Consider the following 15,156-nt stretch of genomic DNA (forward strand, 5'->3'; position numbering starts at 1 on the left):
CAAGGGTAACAAGAAGGGTTTCTACAGGTATGTTAGCAACAAGAAGAAGGTCAGAGAAAGTGTGGGACTTACTGAATGGGGGAGGCAATATAGTGACAGATGATGTGGAAAAAGCTGAAGTACTCAATGCTTCTTTTGCCTCGGTCTTCACAGACAAGGTCAGCTTCCAGACTGCTGTCCTGGACAACACAGTATGGGGAGGAGGTGAACAGCCCTCAGTGGTGAAAGAACAGGTTGAGGACTATTTAGAAAAGCTGAACATGCACAAGTCCATGGGTCCAGATCTAATGCATCCGAGGGTGCTGAGGGAATTGGCTGATGTGATTGCAGAGCCATTGGTCATTATCTTTGAAAACTCATGGAGATCGGGGGAGGAAAAAGGCAAATATATTGCCCATCTTTAAAAAAGGGCAGAAGGAGAACCTGGGGAACTGCAGACCGGTCAGCCTCACCTCAGTCCCTGGAAGAATCATGGAGCACTTCCTCAAGGAATCAATTTTGAAGCACTTGGAGGAGAGGAAGGTGATCACGAACAGTCAACATAGATTCACTAAGGGCAAGTCATGCCTGACCAAAATGATTGCCTTCTATGATGAGATAACAGGCTCTGTAGATATGGGGAAAGCACTGGACGTGATATATCTTAACTTGAGCAAAGCTTTAGATATGATCTCCCACAGTATTCTTGCCAGCAAGTTAAAAAAGTATGGATTGGATGAATGGAGTATAAGGTGGTAGAAAGCTGGCTAGAATGTCGGGCTCAATGGGTAGTGATCAATGGCTTGATGTCCAGTTGGCAGCCGGCATCAAGCGGAGTGCCCCAGTGGTCAGTCCTGGGGCCGGTTTTGTTCAACATCTTTATTAATGGTCTGGATGATGGGACAGACTGTACCCTCAGCAAGTTCACAGATGACACTAAGCTGTGGGGAGAGGTAGATACACTGGAGGGTAGGGATAGGGTCCAGAGTGACCTAGACAAATTGGAGGATTGGGCCAAAAGAAATCTGATGAGATTCAACAAGGACAAGTGCAGAGGCTTGGACTTAGGATGGAAGAATCCCATGTGCCGCTACAGGCTGGGGACTGACTGGCTAAGCAGCAGTTCTGTAGAAAAGGATTTGGGGATTACAGTGTATGAGAAGCTAGATATGAGTCAGCTGTGTGCCCTTGTTGCCAAGAAGGCTAACAGCATATTGGGCTGCATTAGTAGGAGCATTGCCAGCAAATCGAGGGAAGTGATTATTCCCCTCTATTTGGCACTGGTGAGGCCACATCTGGAGTACTGTGTCCAGTTTTGGGCCCCCCCACTACAGAAAGGATGTGGACAAATTGGAGAGAATCCAGCAGAGGGCAATGAAAATGATCAGGGGGCTGGGGCAAATGACTTACGAGGAGAGGCTGAGGGAACTGGGCTTGTTTAATCTGCAGAAGAAAAGAGTGAGGGGGGATTTGATAGCAGCCTTCAACTACCTGAAGGGGGGTTCCAAAGAGGATGGAGGTAGGCTGTTCTCAGTGGTGGCAGATGACAGAACAAGAAGCAATGGTCTCAAGTTGCAGTGGGGGAGGTCTTGGTTGGATATTAGGAAGCACTATTTCACTAGGAGGGTGGTGAAGCACTGGAATGGGTTACCTAGGGAAGTGGTGGAATCTCCATCCTTAGAGGTTTTTAAGGCCTGGCTTGACAAAGCCCTGGCTGGGATGATTTAGTTGGGGTTAGTCCTGCTTTGAGCAGGGGGTTGGACTAGATGACCTTCTGAGGTCTCTTCTATCCCTAATCTTCTATGATTCACAGTCTGTTCCTCACACGTCCCAGGCCTCCTGCCCAGGCCCTGGCTATGCTGCAGGGATTCTGCGGGTCAGACACTTGCTCTGGTGGTCACCACACACCTTCAGACTCTAGGTGGCAGGGTCCTTTCCCACAGTGTTGTCCGCCCCTCCCCCCAATCGAGGTTACCAAGTCTGGCCTGCAAGGTCTCTTGGCTGGGGTCTCCCTGCACTGAGCCCACTGCCCAGGGTCTCCCCTCGCTCTTCCCAGCTGCTCACTGCACCCAGCTCCGTACTGCTCCAGCTCCAGCCCCAAGTCCAGCCCCAGTGCTGCTGCTGCTCTGCCTACAGCCCCCTGGGCTGCTTCTCTGGCCCTTCTGGCTCTGGGTGCTGCAGTTCTCCTCCCAGCACTGACCTATTCCCTGGGCTGCTTCTCTGGCTCTTATTTCTGTGGCTCTGCTCACAGCACTGACTTGCTCCCTGGGCTGCTTCTCTGGTTCTCTGTGGCCGGTGAGGCCCTGCTCCCGAGCTCAGCTCAGGCCCCTGCTCCCTCCTTAGTTTGGTCCTACTCTGTTCCAGGCAGTTCCCACAGTTGCCAACTTTCACGTGGTAAATAAGCACCCCGAGTTTCACAATAAGCCAAAAATCAAGCTAATCCCATTTCAAAACAAGGCCAAACCGAGCCAATCCCCCTAAGAACCCCCACACTCTATGGGACTGGATCCCCCCGTCGTGCAGTCTGGGACTGTGGTGGGGCTGCTGTGCACCCCTGACTCTCTCCCCACCCATTGCCCCTGCTTGAAGGGAGCCTATAAAAAAAAAAGAAGAAGCAACAAGCTACAAGCCAAACAAGCAACAAGCAAAAAACTAGCCAACAAGCAACTCACAAGCCAATTAAGCCAAAAACAAGCCCAATTTCTGCAGTTTTTTTGTGGGTTTGCAATGTCTGGCAGTTCCGCTCACAAGGAGGACGGGACTCCCCTGGCCTCCTGACTCCCTTGTTACCCTGCCTGCCCTGTCAGTCAGGCTGACCTGGAGCACTGGCCTCTCCCCATTAGAATCATAGAATATCAGGGTTGGAAGGGACCTCAGGAGGTCATCTAGTCCAACCCCCTGCTCAAAGCAGGACCAATCCCCAACTAAATCATCCCAGCCAGGGCTTTGTCAAGCCTGATCTTAAAAACTTCTAAGGAAGGAGATTCCACCACCTCCCTAGGTAACCCATTCCAGTGCTTCACCACCCTCCTAGTGAAAAAGTTTTTCCTAATGTCCAACCTAAGCCTCCCCCACTGCAACTTGAGACCATTACTCCTCGTTCGGTCATCTGCTACCACTGAGAACAGTCTAGATCCATCCTCTTTGGAACCCCCTTTCAGGTAGTTGAAAGCAGCTATCAAATCCCCCCTCATTCTTCTCTTCCACAGACTAAACAATCCCAGTTCCCTCAGCCTCTCCTCATAAGTCATGTGTTCCAGTCCCCCAATCATTTTTGTTGCCTTCCGCTGGACGCTTTCCAAATTTTTCACATCCTTCTTGTAGTGTGGGGCTCAAAACTGAACACAGTACTCCAGATGAGGCCTCACCAATGTCGACTAGAGGGGAAAGATCATGTCCCTCGATCTGCTGGCAATGCCCCTACTTATACAGCCCAAAATGCAACTGGCCTTCTTGGCAACAAGGGCACACTGTTGACCCATATCCAGCTTCTCATTCACTGTAACCCCTAGGTCCTTTTCTGCAGAACTGCTGCCTAGCCATTCGGTCCCTAGTTTGTAGCGGTGCATGGGATTCTTCCATCCTAAGTGCAGGACTCCGCACTTGTCCTTGTTGAACCTCATCAGATTTCTTTTGGCCCAATCCTCTAATTTGTCTAGGGCCCTCTGTATCCTATCCCTACCCTCCAACATATCTACCTCTCTTCCCAGTTTAGTGTCATCTGCAAACTTCCAGAGGGTGTAATCCACGCCATCCTCCAGATCATTAATGAAGATATTGAACAAAACCGGCCCCAGGACCAACCCTTGGGGCACTCCGCTTGATACCGGCTGCCAACTAAACATGGAGCCATTGATCGCTACCTGTTGAGCCTGACAATCTAGCCAGCTTTCTATCCACCTTATTCTCCATTCATCCAGCCCAAACTTCTCTAACTTGCTGGCAAGAATACTGTGGGAGACTGTGTCAAAAGCTTTGCTAAAGTCAAGGAATAACACGTCCACTGCTTTCCCCTCATCCACAGAGCCAGTCTTCTCGTCATAGAAGGCAATTAGATTAGTCAGGCATGACTTTCCCTTGGTGAATCCATGCTGACTGTTCCTGATCACTTTCCTCTCCTCGAAGTGCTTCAGAATTGATTCCTTGAGGACCTGCTCCATGATTTTTCCAGGGTCTGAGGTGAGGCTGACTGGCCTGTAGTTCCCCAGATCCTCCTCCTTCCCTTTTTTAAAGATGGGCACTACATTAGCCTTTTTCAAGTCGTCTGGGACCTCCCTCAATTGCCATGAGTTTTCAAAGATAATGGCCAATGGCTCTGCAATCACATCCGCCAACTCCTTTAGCACTCTCGGATGCAGCACATCCAGCCCCATGGACTTGTGCTCGTCCAGCTTTTCTAAATAGTCCCGAACCACTTCTTTCTCCAACAGAGGGCTGGTCACCTCCTCCCCATGCTGTGCTGCCCTGTGCAGTAGTCTGTGAGCTGACCTTTTTCGTGAAGACAGAGGCAAAAAAAGCATTGAGTACATTAGCTTTTTCCACATCCTCTGTCACTAGGTTGCCTCCCTCATTCAGTAAGGGGCCCACACTTTCCTTGACTTTCTTCTTGTTGCTAACATACCTGAAGAAACCTTTCTTGTTACTCTTAACATCTCTTGCTAGCTGCAACTCCAAGTGTGAGTTGGCATTCCTGATTTCACTCCTTCATGCCTGAGCAATATTTTTGTACTCCTTCCTCATCCTTTGTCCAATCTTCCACTTCTTGTAAGCTTCTTTTTTGTGTTTAAGTTCAGCAAGGATTTCACTGTTAAGCCAAGCTGGTCACCCGCCATATTTACTATTCTTTCTACACATTGGGATGGTTTGTCCCTGTAACCTCAAGAAGTATTCTTTAAAATACAGCAGCTCTCCTGGACTCCTTTCCTCCTCATGTTATTCTCCCAGGGGATCCTGCCCATCAGTTCCCTGAGGGAGTCAAAGTCTGCTTTTCTGAAGTCCAGGGTCTGTATTCAGCTGCTCTCCTTTCTTCCTTGTGTCAGGATCCTGAACTCGACCATCTCATGGTCACTGCCTTTCAGGTAACTGCTGGGACTGTCAGTCTCAGGGTCCTGATTTCCCACCGACCCTTCCTTTTGGTACTGGGAGATGGCCAACCAATCTCCCCCCCTCACTAAGTTTTAGTAAGGGGCCAACAGTCCCCTTAGATAAGGAAAGAAAACTCGAGTCCCTGTAGAAAGAAGGGATTATACTAATTGCCAGATCTTATCAGACCCATGGGCCATCTAGCCCAGTATCCTGTCTTTGACAGTGGTCAGGGGAAGGAGTAAGAATCTCTGCAGCTGGCAAGTATGGCCCATGGAGAAGCTTCTTGGTAACCACAGTTAGAGAACAAAGCCAAAAAATGCATGCACAGCAGCATCACTTGTGTTGCAAGCAGCTGTAGGTTCAAGCCTCTGTAAAGGAGGAAGCAGCATGGTCCTGTGGACATAGTGCATGGACTTGGAAGTGCAGAGGCTTGGGTTCCACTCCCAACTCTGCTCTGTGTGATCTTGGGGCTGGTGTCCACGTGCAAGTTTCCCCACCTGTAGACTAGGGAGAATGATGTTTACCCTCCTTTCTTAAATGCTCTGAGATCTAGGGAGCATTAGGGTTACCACATCAGTGTAAAATACTGCTATCTGGCTGCTTTCACCAACATGAAAGCCACTTGCAATTTAGAAAGAAAAAGGAATGAATGGCACATGCCATCCCCAAGGGTCTCAGAGAAAGAATGGTAACAGCCATTTTATTATCTCCATAGTAGGTCGGAGACCCATTCAAATCCAGTGCAGGGCTGAGAAAATCTCATTGGTTAATAGACAGCAGTGCACCCTGCTCAGGGGGACCTGGATTCCCATGCAATGCTCTTAAATCCTATGTGGGCAATCTGTGTCAGCGGGGAAAGGAGAGAACTTACCTTGTCCAGGGGCTGAGGTACTAACTTTGATTTGTCCCCTTTGATGGAAGCATATGGTACAAGAGAGGAAGATTGTGCCCAGGGCACTCTGATTGCCCCAATCTTCCTCAGGAGTTTGGGATCCAGGATGGGAAGGGTGTCAGTGTTGGATGGGGTGAGAAACATATCCGGTCTCTGGAAAAAACAACAATACAGCTTAGATGGAGAGAGCTTGGATGTAGGTAATGGATCAGAGCTGAATAGAGCAGGGGGGCTGGGTTCTGAATAACCATTATTCTCTCCTGTGTTTGCTTCTTAGAAATCAAGACCCTGCGGGCCTGATTTTCAATAGCCCAGAAGCCCCCAGCTGCCTCCAGAAATGTGAGAGCAATCCTGTCCCTAATTTCCATGTGCTCTGGCCATGTTGGTGTGCCCAACTGGGATAGCCATGCACACAAAGCAGGCAGAGAGTTGTGCAGGGCTTCTAAAAAATCAAACCCTGTCAAACAACAGATCTTGGGCACTATGGGCTTCACTTTCAGAGGTGCTGCTCTGTCTGACTCCTGCTGGGGCTGTGAACTAGCCAATGAGAGGGGAAGGCTCCTGGGACTAGGAGCACAGAACATGGTTGTGGGTCTGATTCCTGGCTCTGCTAGAGCCTTGCACTTAACCTCTCTGGCCCTAATTTTCTATTACTAAGTGGAGATAATAATCCCTCCCCGTGTCACAGTGGTGTTCGAGGCCTATAGACTTATGAGGCTTAATTCCCTGAAGTGAGCTGGTAGGTATCTGTGGCACCTGCCTTTCTCAACAGATCCGCGTGTGCCTGTTCACAGCCCAGTCTGGCCCCTTGGCCTACATGCTGGTTTTTATGTCTCTTCCATCTCATCAGCCCCATGCTGGGAAAGGGGGCCGACTTCTCTTCTGGCTGACTGTGCCTCCCCAGGGTTGGAAGGAACCTCAGGAGGTCATCTAGTCCAATCCCCTGCTCAAAGCAGGACCAACCCCAACTAAATCATCCCAGCCAGGGCTTTGTCAAGCCTGATCTTAAAAACCTCAAAGGAAGGAGATTCCACCACCTCCCTAGGTAACCCATTCAGTGCTTCACCACCCTCCTAGTGAAAAAGTTGGCTGCATAGGAGAGAGGTCTGGGTAGAGAGCAGCCCCTGCACTTGGTCCTGAAGGATCAATCTTGCAAGGCAGGAGTGGAGGAGGCGGACTGGTCTACATGCTGTATCTGTGCAGGAAAGGAGACTGAAGGAAGTACTCTGTCCAGCAACCCCTCTATGGCAAGGAAAAGATTCCCATTGGAACAGGTGATGTGCCCATGCCCTCAACATGGAGCCCAACCCAAGCCCAGCCCATGCTCTCGATATGGAGGGCTTCTACTGTAGGTACTTACCCAACCCCCACTGCTGCAATATCCAAGTAGCTCACACTCTTTCCATATTTAGCCTAGTGCATGCGTGGGAGGCAGATACTAATCCTCCCATTTTACAGCTGGGAAACTGAAGTACCGAGAAAATAACTTTCCCAAAGCCACACAGGAAGCATGTGGCCCAGCAGGGAACTGAAGCTGGATTTCTAACGACTGGACCATCCTCCCTTCCTCTGTGAGAGGAGACCTTTGAGGAGAATGAAGGACCAAAATCAGGTTTCCTTTGCTCTGTGTACACCGGCTCCCCTGTGGATGCAGGGAAGGCAAAGCACCTTGGAGGTTCCTGCAGGTGGGTCTGAGGGGGGTTGGGTATGTTAGCCATTGAGACTAGGCTCATTGCTGGTGAGTCTTGTGACCCAACAGTTTGCTGTATTGTTTTGTGCCCTGATTTTCTCCAGAACCATACAGGGAGGGACAAGAGGGAATAGGAGCTAAGACGCCGGACTCTGCTCCCATTTGCTGTATGCCTCTGGACAAACCAGCTCACCTTTTTGGGCCTCCTCACTTTGCCATCCATCCAGTGGGGGATAATACCATTGACCACACCACACAAGGCGGGCGTGAGGCTTAATTGGAGATCTGGAAAAGACTTTGAAACCCTTTGAGGGAGGGTGTCCCAGAAAGGCAAAGCCTTATTCAAATGATCCTGCTCCTCTTTCTCTCTGGGCCTGATCCAGAGCTCACTGAAGTCAAGAGGAGCCTTGCCATAATCTACAGTGAGCTTTGCATCAGGTCACAAGAGCATACAAGATCACGGTACGGTGGCAAACGTCCCTAGGGTAGTCCCAGCACAGTGGGCTTTGCAAGGGATTGGCGTGGTGCACATAGCAAGCAGAACCAGGGCCTGAGCCAGATGCTAATTCAGGACTGTAATGCGATTTTCCCTTCTTTCATTTCCAGCCACTCAGCTCTGTCCCCATCCCCCGCCAGCCTGGGTTTTATTGACTGCCATCTAATCTGGTTAGAGAGGGAAGTTGGATCTAATGAAATAAACAATGGAGTCCATACAACCCTTGCTGCCGCCCTGGAAGAGGGGTCATGGTTAGGATGGTGGAGGAGGGGAGGGTGGCTTTATGCTTTGCAGAATTTGCCTGATGAATTACAACCACCCTCCACCACCGCTGGCATTAGCACCTGCCTTCTGCTACTCCCAGAGGTGATGGGGCTCCCAGCTCTTAGCTTCTTCCTGGTTTCATTTATTCCACCACTTGAAGATTTTGGTTTCTGTAAGTACTGGGCCCATGGCAGAGGCTAGCTGCTGGGATACCATGAACAGGCACACCCCTCTGACAACACAGCTCAGCAGTGACATGCTGTGGCAATGTTGGGCTTGTACCCCGGTCTGCCAATGCTCCTTATTCGTGACCTGGTATTTTGGTGTAGGGCCTCTGCCAAACATTGCCACTCACCCTGGTTTCTGAGCTGTAGCAATCTCTGCTCTCCCTGGCCTGGACCCCATGTCTCTGCCAACTCCCTCTACAATCTGATTCTGCTATTCTGCATTTCTCTGCTTGTGATTTCTTTGACAAAACAAATCTAGGTGCCACTGTTCCCCATGACAGTAACTAGGTTCACTGGGGAAGGGACAGGCTCTGGGTTCTTATCCAGACACTGGGAGTTAGGAGCCTAAATAGTTTTGTGGATCTAGGCCAGGTGTCTCCGAGTCTAGCTTACCCAGTGACACTAGTTGCCAAAGACTCCACTCCCCAGAGCCTGTGTCTTATCTAGTGATCCCATTCTTGGCAGACAACAGTTTGTCCCATGGCTCTCCAAGGTGTCTGATTACTAAGCTGCTGAATGCCAATGGCTATATTAACACTAGTCCCTGAGGGCCATCACTTCTGTACTGGAATAATCAGCAAAGTCCATGGCACCCCCATAATAATCAGTAACCTGGTTCCCAAAGGAGTAACCCTGTTTCTCTGATACTGTGGCAGCTCCCCCCTCTGCAGTAATCTGTAGGCCTGACTTTTGACTAACGTGTTATCATCAGCTCAAATCCCTGTCTGCATTTGAAGTGGCCTGTGCTCAGGAGGGTGAGATGCACAGACATAATTCCATTGCCCTTGGAGTTGTTCCTGTGCTGATACAGGCATGGGTTTAGGGCTCAATTAAACAGCTAATATTAGGGAAATTCACCAGCAGCCGAAACAACTGGGAAAGGCAAAAGGCCCTTAACTAGAGGGGAAATGATCATTCATTGGAGAAGATTCAGCTGGGCCCGTGCAAACTCCATGGAGCCAGAGGATTTTTCATTGCAATAATCTCAAGTCTCCCTCTCCCAGGATTGGTGTGTGAGCCTTGCAGACGGTCTCTTCATTTAGCACTGCCCAAGTAATCATGCACCTCTAACTTGCCAAATTGGTGTCTGTGATGGAAAGCGGCAAAATGGCCCTTTCTATGTCTTGCTCCGTGACTGTGGATGACACTATCTTGTTAGTTCAGTAATGAGGAGCCGTCTTTGAAGACGCAAAACAACGCACATCCGCAGCCTTTGGCCCGAGTGCCTTTCCTTCCTTGATTCCCCAAAGCTGCTGCAACTGGGGGAGACTATGTACAGAACAAGGAAGTTTCCAAGTGCTCTAAAGATGCCTTCATGACCTTCCCAATTGCTGCCTCATTAACGCCATCAGATGCTGTCTTCTGTGCTGATGCATTTCATTAAGCTGGGGGCCTTGACCTCAGAAAGTCTCCTCTGGCATCAAAGAAAGCAAGGCACCATACTGCCAAGTGGAAATCCCTCCTGCCCTTCCCTGAACCTGCCCTCCCCAGGGGACAGGATCATGCAAAATGCAACAGTTTATCATGTTCTCTGCAATTACAAGTTTGCAGCATACAGCTGCTGTTGGCCAAGCTGAAATTACCATGAATCCCATCTCTTTGCCTGCCATCTTCACTCGACGGAGATAAAGAGTGTTTGCTAGCAGAAGTGCACATGTTCTTAATTCAATTAGCTCTCCCCAGAACACTCCTCTGGGAGTAGCAGGCAGAAACTGACAAATTCTCTTTAACAAAGATATTCATTTCCCCCCGCCCCCCTTTTGGCTTTGCCCTGCTGTATCCCACTCATTAGTTATCTAACAAAGCAAGCCCAGCCCAATCTGTTTCCCTTCAGCAGCAATTCTATAACTCTTATGTAATTTCTACTGCGATAAGGGGATCTGTCTAGTCAGGCAGCGCTGGGATTATTGCAGGCAGGAAGCTGGCAGAGAATAATGAGAGAGCCTGGGAGTCTGCCCATTCATTCAATGGCATTTCATTTCTTTTGGCAATATTTATTTTCTCTCTCCCCCCCCCCCCCCGAGGGATAAATATAGACACCAACACTACAGACAGGCGGGTATAGGTTGAGACTTTCAAAGCAGTACAGGGGATTTAGAAAGGTCTTTTCCATTAAAATCAGAGAAAATCCCAGGCCTTGTTTAAGTCAATGGGAGTTTTGCCATTGACTTCATTCAGGCCAGGATTTCACTCTGATTCTAAATCCTCTAGACAGGTTTGACAATATTATGCATAGTTACCTGTACAGGCAAATACACATAAACACTGAAAAAAATGCTACTGTTTCAAAGAGGCCTTTCTACCCCAGATCTTTTATCTGGCTAATTGATCCTGTCTCCTTACAGCCCTTCCTGCATTGTACTTAGCAGTCTGTCACCATTTGTCACTTTAAAGGAGCTACATATGGTGGCTGTTTAGTTTGACTGTAAGATGAAGATACACACATGTGATCAGCCCAGAACCCTTATTTGTTAAGGAAAAAAACATGTTACTTGGTTACAATGTTTTAAGTGACAGAATGTGAGAAAAATAAGAGATGTTTCCCCTGTCAATGTCAAGCTCATGTTTCCAGGTAGAGAAAGGTTTGCATAACAGGTTGTTTTGGGGGCAGATCGTCAGCTGGTGTAATTGTCATAGCTCCACAGAGCTATGGCAGCTGAATGGAGCTATGACAATTTATACCAACTGAGGATCTGCCCCTTCATTTTTAAATGGCATCAGTGTAATAAATTAAAGTTACCTAGGCAATGACGGATCTAGGTTGAGTTTGGTTAGCCTGAAAAAAAGTATGTTTTTCTCTTCTGTCCTTTGTATCACTGTTGAATGGAACAATACACAGATTCATTAATCTTTATTAATTCATAAATTGCAAGGTCAGAAGGGACCACTGTGATCATCTAGTCTGATCTCCTCCATAACACAGGCCAGAGAACTGCCCCAAAATAATTCCTAGACCATACATTTTAGAACAACGTCCAATCTTGATCCATGGTAAATGGTTCCAGTTGTTAATTACCCTTACAGTTAAAAATATACACCTCATTTCCAGTCTCAATTTGTCCAGCTTCAACTTCAAGACATTGGATCATGTTCTACCTTTCCCCATGTAGGCACATATAAACTGTGATCAAGTTATCCCTTAACCTCCTGTTTGTTAAGCTAAATAGATTGAACTCCTTCAGTCTATCACTGTACATCACGTTTTCTAATCCTTTAGTCATTCTTGTGGCTCTTACATGAACCCTCTCCAAGTTATCAACATCCTTCTTGAATTGTGGACACCAGAACTGGACACAGTATTACAGCTGCAGTCGCACCACAGTGCCAAGTACAGAGGTAAAATAATCTCTCTACTCCAACTCAAGATTCCCCTGTTTATGCATCCCGGGATTGCGTTAGCCCTTTGGCCACAGCATCACACTGAGCTCACATTCAGCTTATCCACCATGACCCCAAATCTTTCTCAGAATCACTGCGTCCCAGGATAGAATCCCCATCCTGTAAGTATGACCTGCATTCCTAGATGTATACATTTACATTTAGCAGTATTAAAACACATATTGTTTGCTTGCACCCAGATTGCTCTGTATCACTCCTCTTCATTATTTACCACTCCCCGAGTTATCATGTCATCTGCAAACTTTATCAGTAATGATTTTATGTTTTCTTCTAGGTTATCGATAAAAATATTAAATAGTGTAGGGCCAAGAACAGATCTCTGCAGGATCCCACTAGAAATACACCTATTCAATGATGATTACCTGTTTACAATTACATTTTGAGAGTTAGTCAGCTTTTAATCCAATTAATCTATGCCGTGTTAATTTTGTATCATTTTAGTTTTTTCATCAAAATGTCATGTGGTACCAAGTCAAACACCTTACAGAAATCCAGGGATCCTGCATTAACACTATTAGTTTGATCAACCAAACTTGTGATCTCATCAAAAGAAGATATCAAGTTAGTTTGATGGTATCTATTTTCCATAAGACCATGTTGATTAGAATTAATTACATTACCCTTCTTTAATTCTTTATTGATCATGTCCCATATCAGCCACTCCATTATCTTGCCCAGGATTGATATCAGACTGAAAGGCCTATATTTACCCAAGTCATCCTCTTTACCTTATTTAAATATATTACATATTTAAATATATGACCCTAAAGCCCTCAGTTGAGATTATGATAATACCTAGCTCTTATGTGGTGCTTTACCTGTGTAGATCTCACAGCACTTTACAAAGGAGGGCAGTATCATTGTGATAAATGAAAGAGGGGGGAGGTTGCTCCCTTTTATGGACACCCAGCCAGCCAGTAGCTATAAAATCCTTCTTAGTAGCTGTCCTCTAATTGCTCTACCTGTAAAGGGTTAAAAAATCTCACTGCTATGCATAGGTAAAAGGAAGTGAGTGGGCACCTGGCCAAAAGAGCCAATGGGAAGGCTAGAACTTTTAAAAATTGACACAAGACTCCCTTTTTGTTGGTCGGTTGTCATTCTCGGGGAGAGGCAGACAGGACGCAGTTATGCTGTGAGAAACTTGGGCCAGGTATGAAAAATTATCAGTATCATACCTAGAAACTACTCACCTAAAACTCCAGATATGTAAGTAGATCAGGAAATGTCTAGCAAGACAGGTTTACCCCTTTTTAGGTTTAGGTTTATCCCTTTTATTTCTTTATGGCTTGTGGATTCCTCTGTGCTAACCCCAGGGGCTTTTGTTTTGTTTGTAACCTTTAAACTGGACCTCAAGAGAGCTATTCTTGATGCTTAATCCTTGTAATTTTTTTTTAAATCTAGCAAAAGCCTAAGTCCCAGATGTATTTTCTTCTTTTTTTCTAATTAATAAAATTTACTTTTTTTTAGAACAGAATTGGATTTTTGTGTCCTAAGAGGTTTGTGCATATGTTGTTTAATTAGCTGATGGCAACAGCTGATTTCCCTTGTTTTCCTCTCAGCTCTTCCCCAGGAGCCCCGTTCTCCTGCTGGTAATAGCTCACCTTACCTGATCACTCTTGTTACAGTGTGTATGGTAACACCCATTGTTTCATGTTCTCTGTGTATATAAATCTCCCCACTGTATTTTCCACTGAATGCATCCGATGAAGTGAGCTGTAGCTCACGAAAGCTTATGCTCAAATAAATTTGTTAGTCTCTAAGGTGCCACAAGTACTCCTTTTCTTCTGGCTATATAGACTCCCTCCTCAGGCCCTAAGCTACCAGCACTCCCAGCTATCTTCAAGACATCACTGACTTCCTGAGGAAACTACAATCCATTGGTGATCTTCCTGAAAACACCGTCCTGGCCACTATGGATGTAGAAGCCCTCTACACCAACATTCCACACAAAGATGGACTACAAGCCGTCAGGAACAGTATCCCCGATAATGTCATGGCAAACCTGGTGGCTGAACTTTGTGACTTTGTCCTCACCCATAACTATTTCACCTTTGGGGACAATGTATACCTTCAAATCAGCAGCAGTGCTATGGGTATCTGCATGGCCCCACAGTATGCCAACATTTTTATGGCTGACTTAGAACAACGGTTCCTCAGCTCTCGTCCCCTAATGTCCCTACTCTATTTGCGTTATATTGATGACAACATCATCATCTGGACCCATGGAAAAGAAGCCCTTGAGGAATTCCACCATGATTTCAACAATTTCCATCCCACCATCAACCTCAGCCTGGACCAGTCCACACAAGAGATCCACTTCCTGGACACTACGGTGCTAATAAGCGATGGTCACATAAACACCACCCTATACCGGAAACCTACTGACCGCTATTCCTACCTACATGCCTCCAGCTTTCACCCTGACCACACCACACGATCCATTGTCTACAGCCAAGCTCTACAATACAACCACATTTGCTCCAACCCCTCAGACAGAGACAAACACCTACAAGATCTCTATCAAGCATTCTTACAACTACAATAAGTTAAGGAAGTATGGGCTGGATGAATGCACTATAAGGTGGGTAGAAAGCTGGCTAGATTGTCGGGCTCAACGGGTAGTGATCAATGGCTCCATGTCTAGTTGGCAGCCGGTGTCAAGTGGTGTGCCCCAGGGGTCGGTCCTGGGGCCGGTTTTGTTCAATATCTTCATAAATGATCTGGAGGATGGTGTGGATTGCACTCTCAGCAAATTTGCGGATGATACTAAACTGGGAGGAGTGGTAGATACGCTGGAGGGGAGGGATAGGATACAGAAGGACCTAGACAAATTGGAGGATTGGGCCAAAAGAAATCTGATGAGGTTCAATAAGGATAAGTGCAGGGTCCTGCACTTAGGATGGAAGAATCCAATGCACCGCTACAGACTAGGGACCGAATGGCTAGGCAGCAGTTCTGCAGAAAAGGACGTAGGGGTGACAGTGGACGAGAAGCTGGATATGAGTCAACAGTGTGCCCTTGTTGCCAAGAAGGCCAATGGCATTTTGGGATGTATAAGTAGGGGCATAGCGAGCAGATCGAGGGACGTGATCGTTCCCCTCTATTCGACACTGGTGAGGCCTCA

The 15,156-nt window shown here is 47.2% G+C and overlaps 1 protein-coding gene across 1 annotated transcript in view; it reads right to left on the bottom strand.

Annotated features, from left to right (window-relative positions):
* Positions 1-15,156, bottom strand: part of LOC141995064 (coiled-coil domain-containing protein 33-like) — a 318,466-nt gene that overhangs the window by 116,583 nt on the left and 186,727 nt on the right. Inside the window, exon 10 of the mRNA XM_074965846.1 lies at positions 5,936-6,109. Within this exon, the coding sequence (XP_074821947.1) occupies positions 5,936-6,109 (174 nt within the window). The remainder of the gene's footprint in view (positions 1-5,935; positions 6,110-15,156) is intronic.

Source organism: Natator depressus, chromosome 10 (genome assembly GCF_965152275.1).
Source record: "Natator depressus isolate rNatDep1 chromosome 10, rNatDep2.hap1, whole genome shotgun sequence".
NCBI lineage: Eukaryota > Metazoa > Chordata > Testudines > Cheloniidae > Natator > Natator depressus.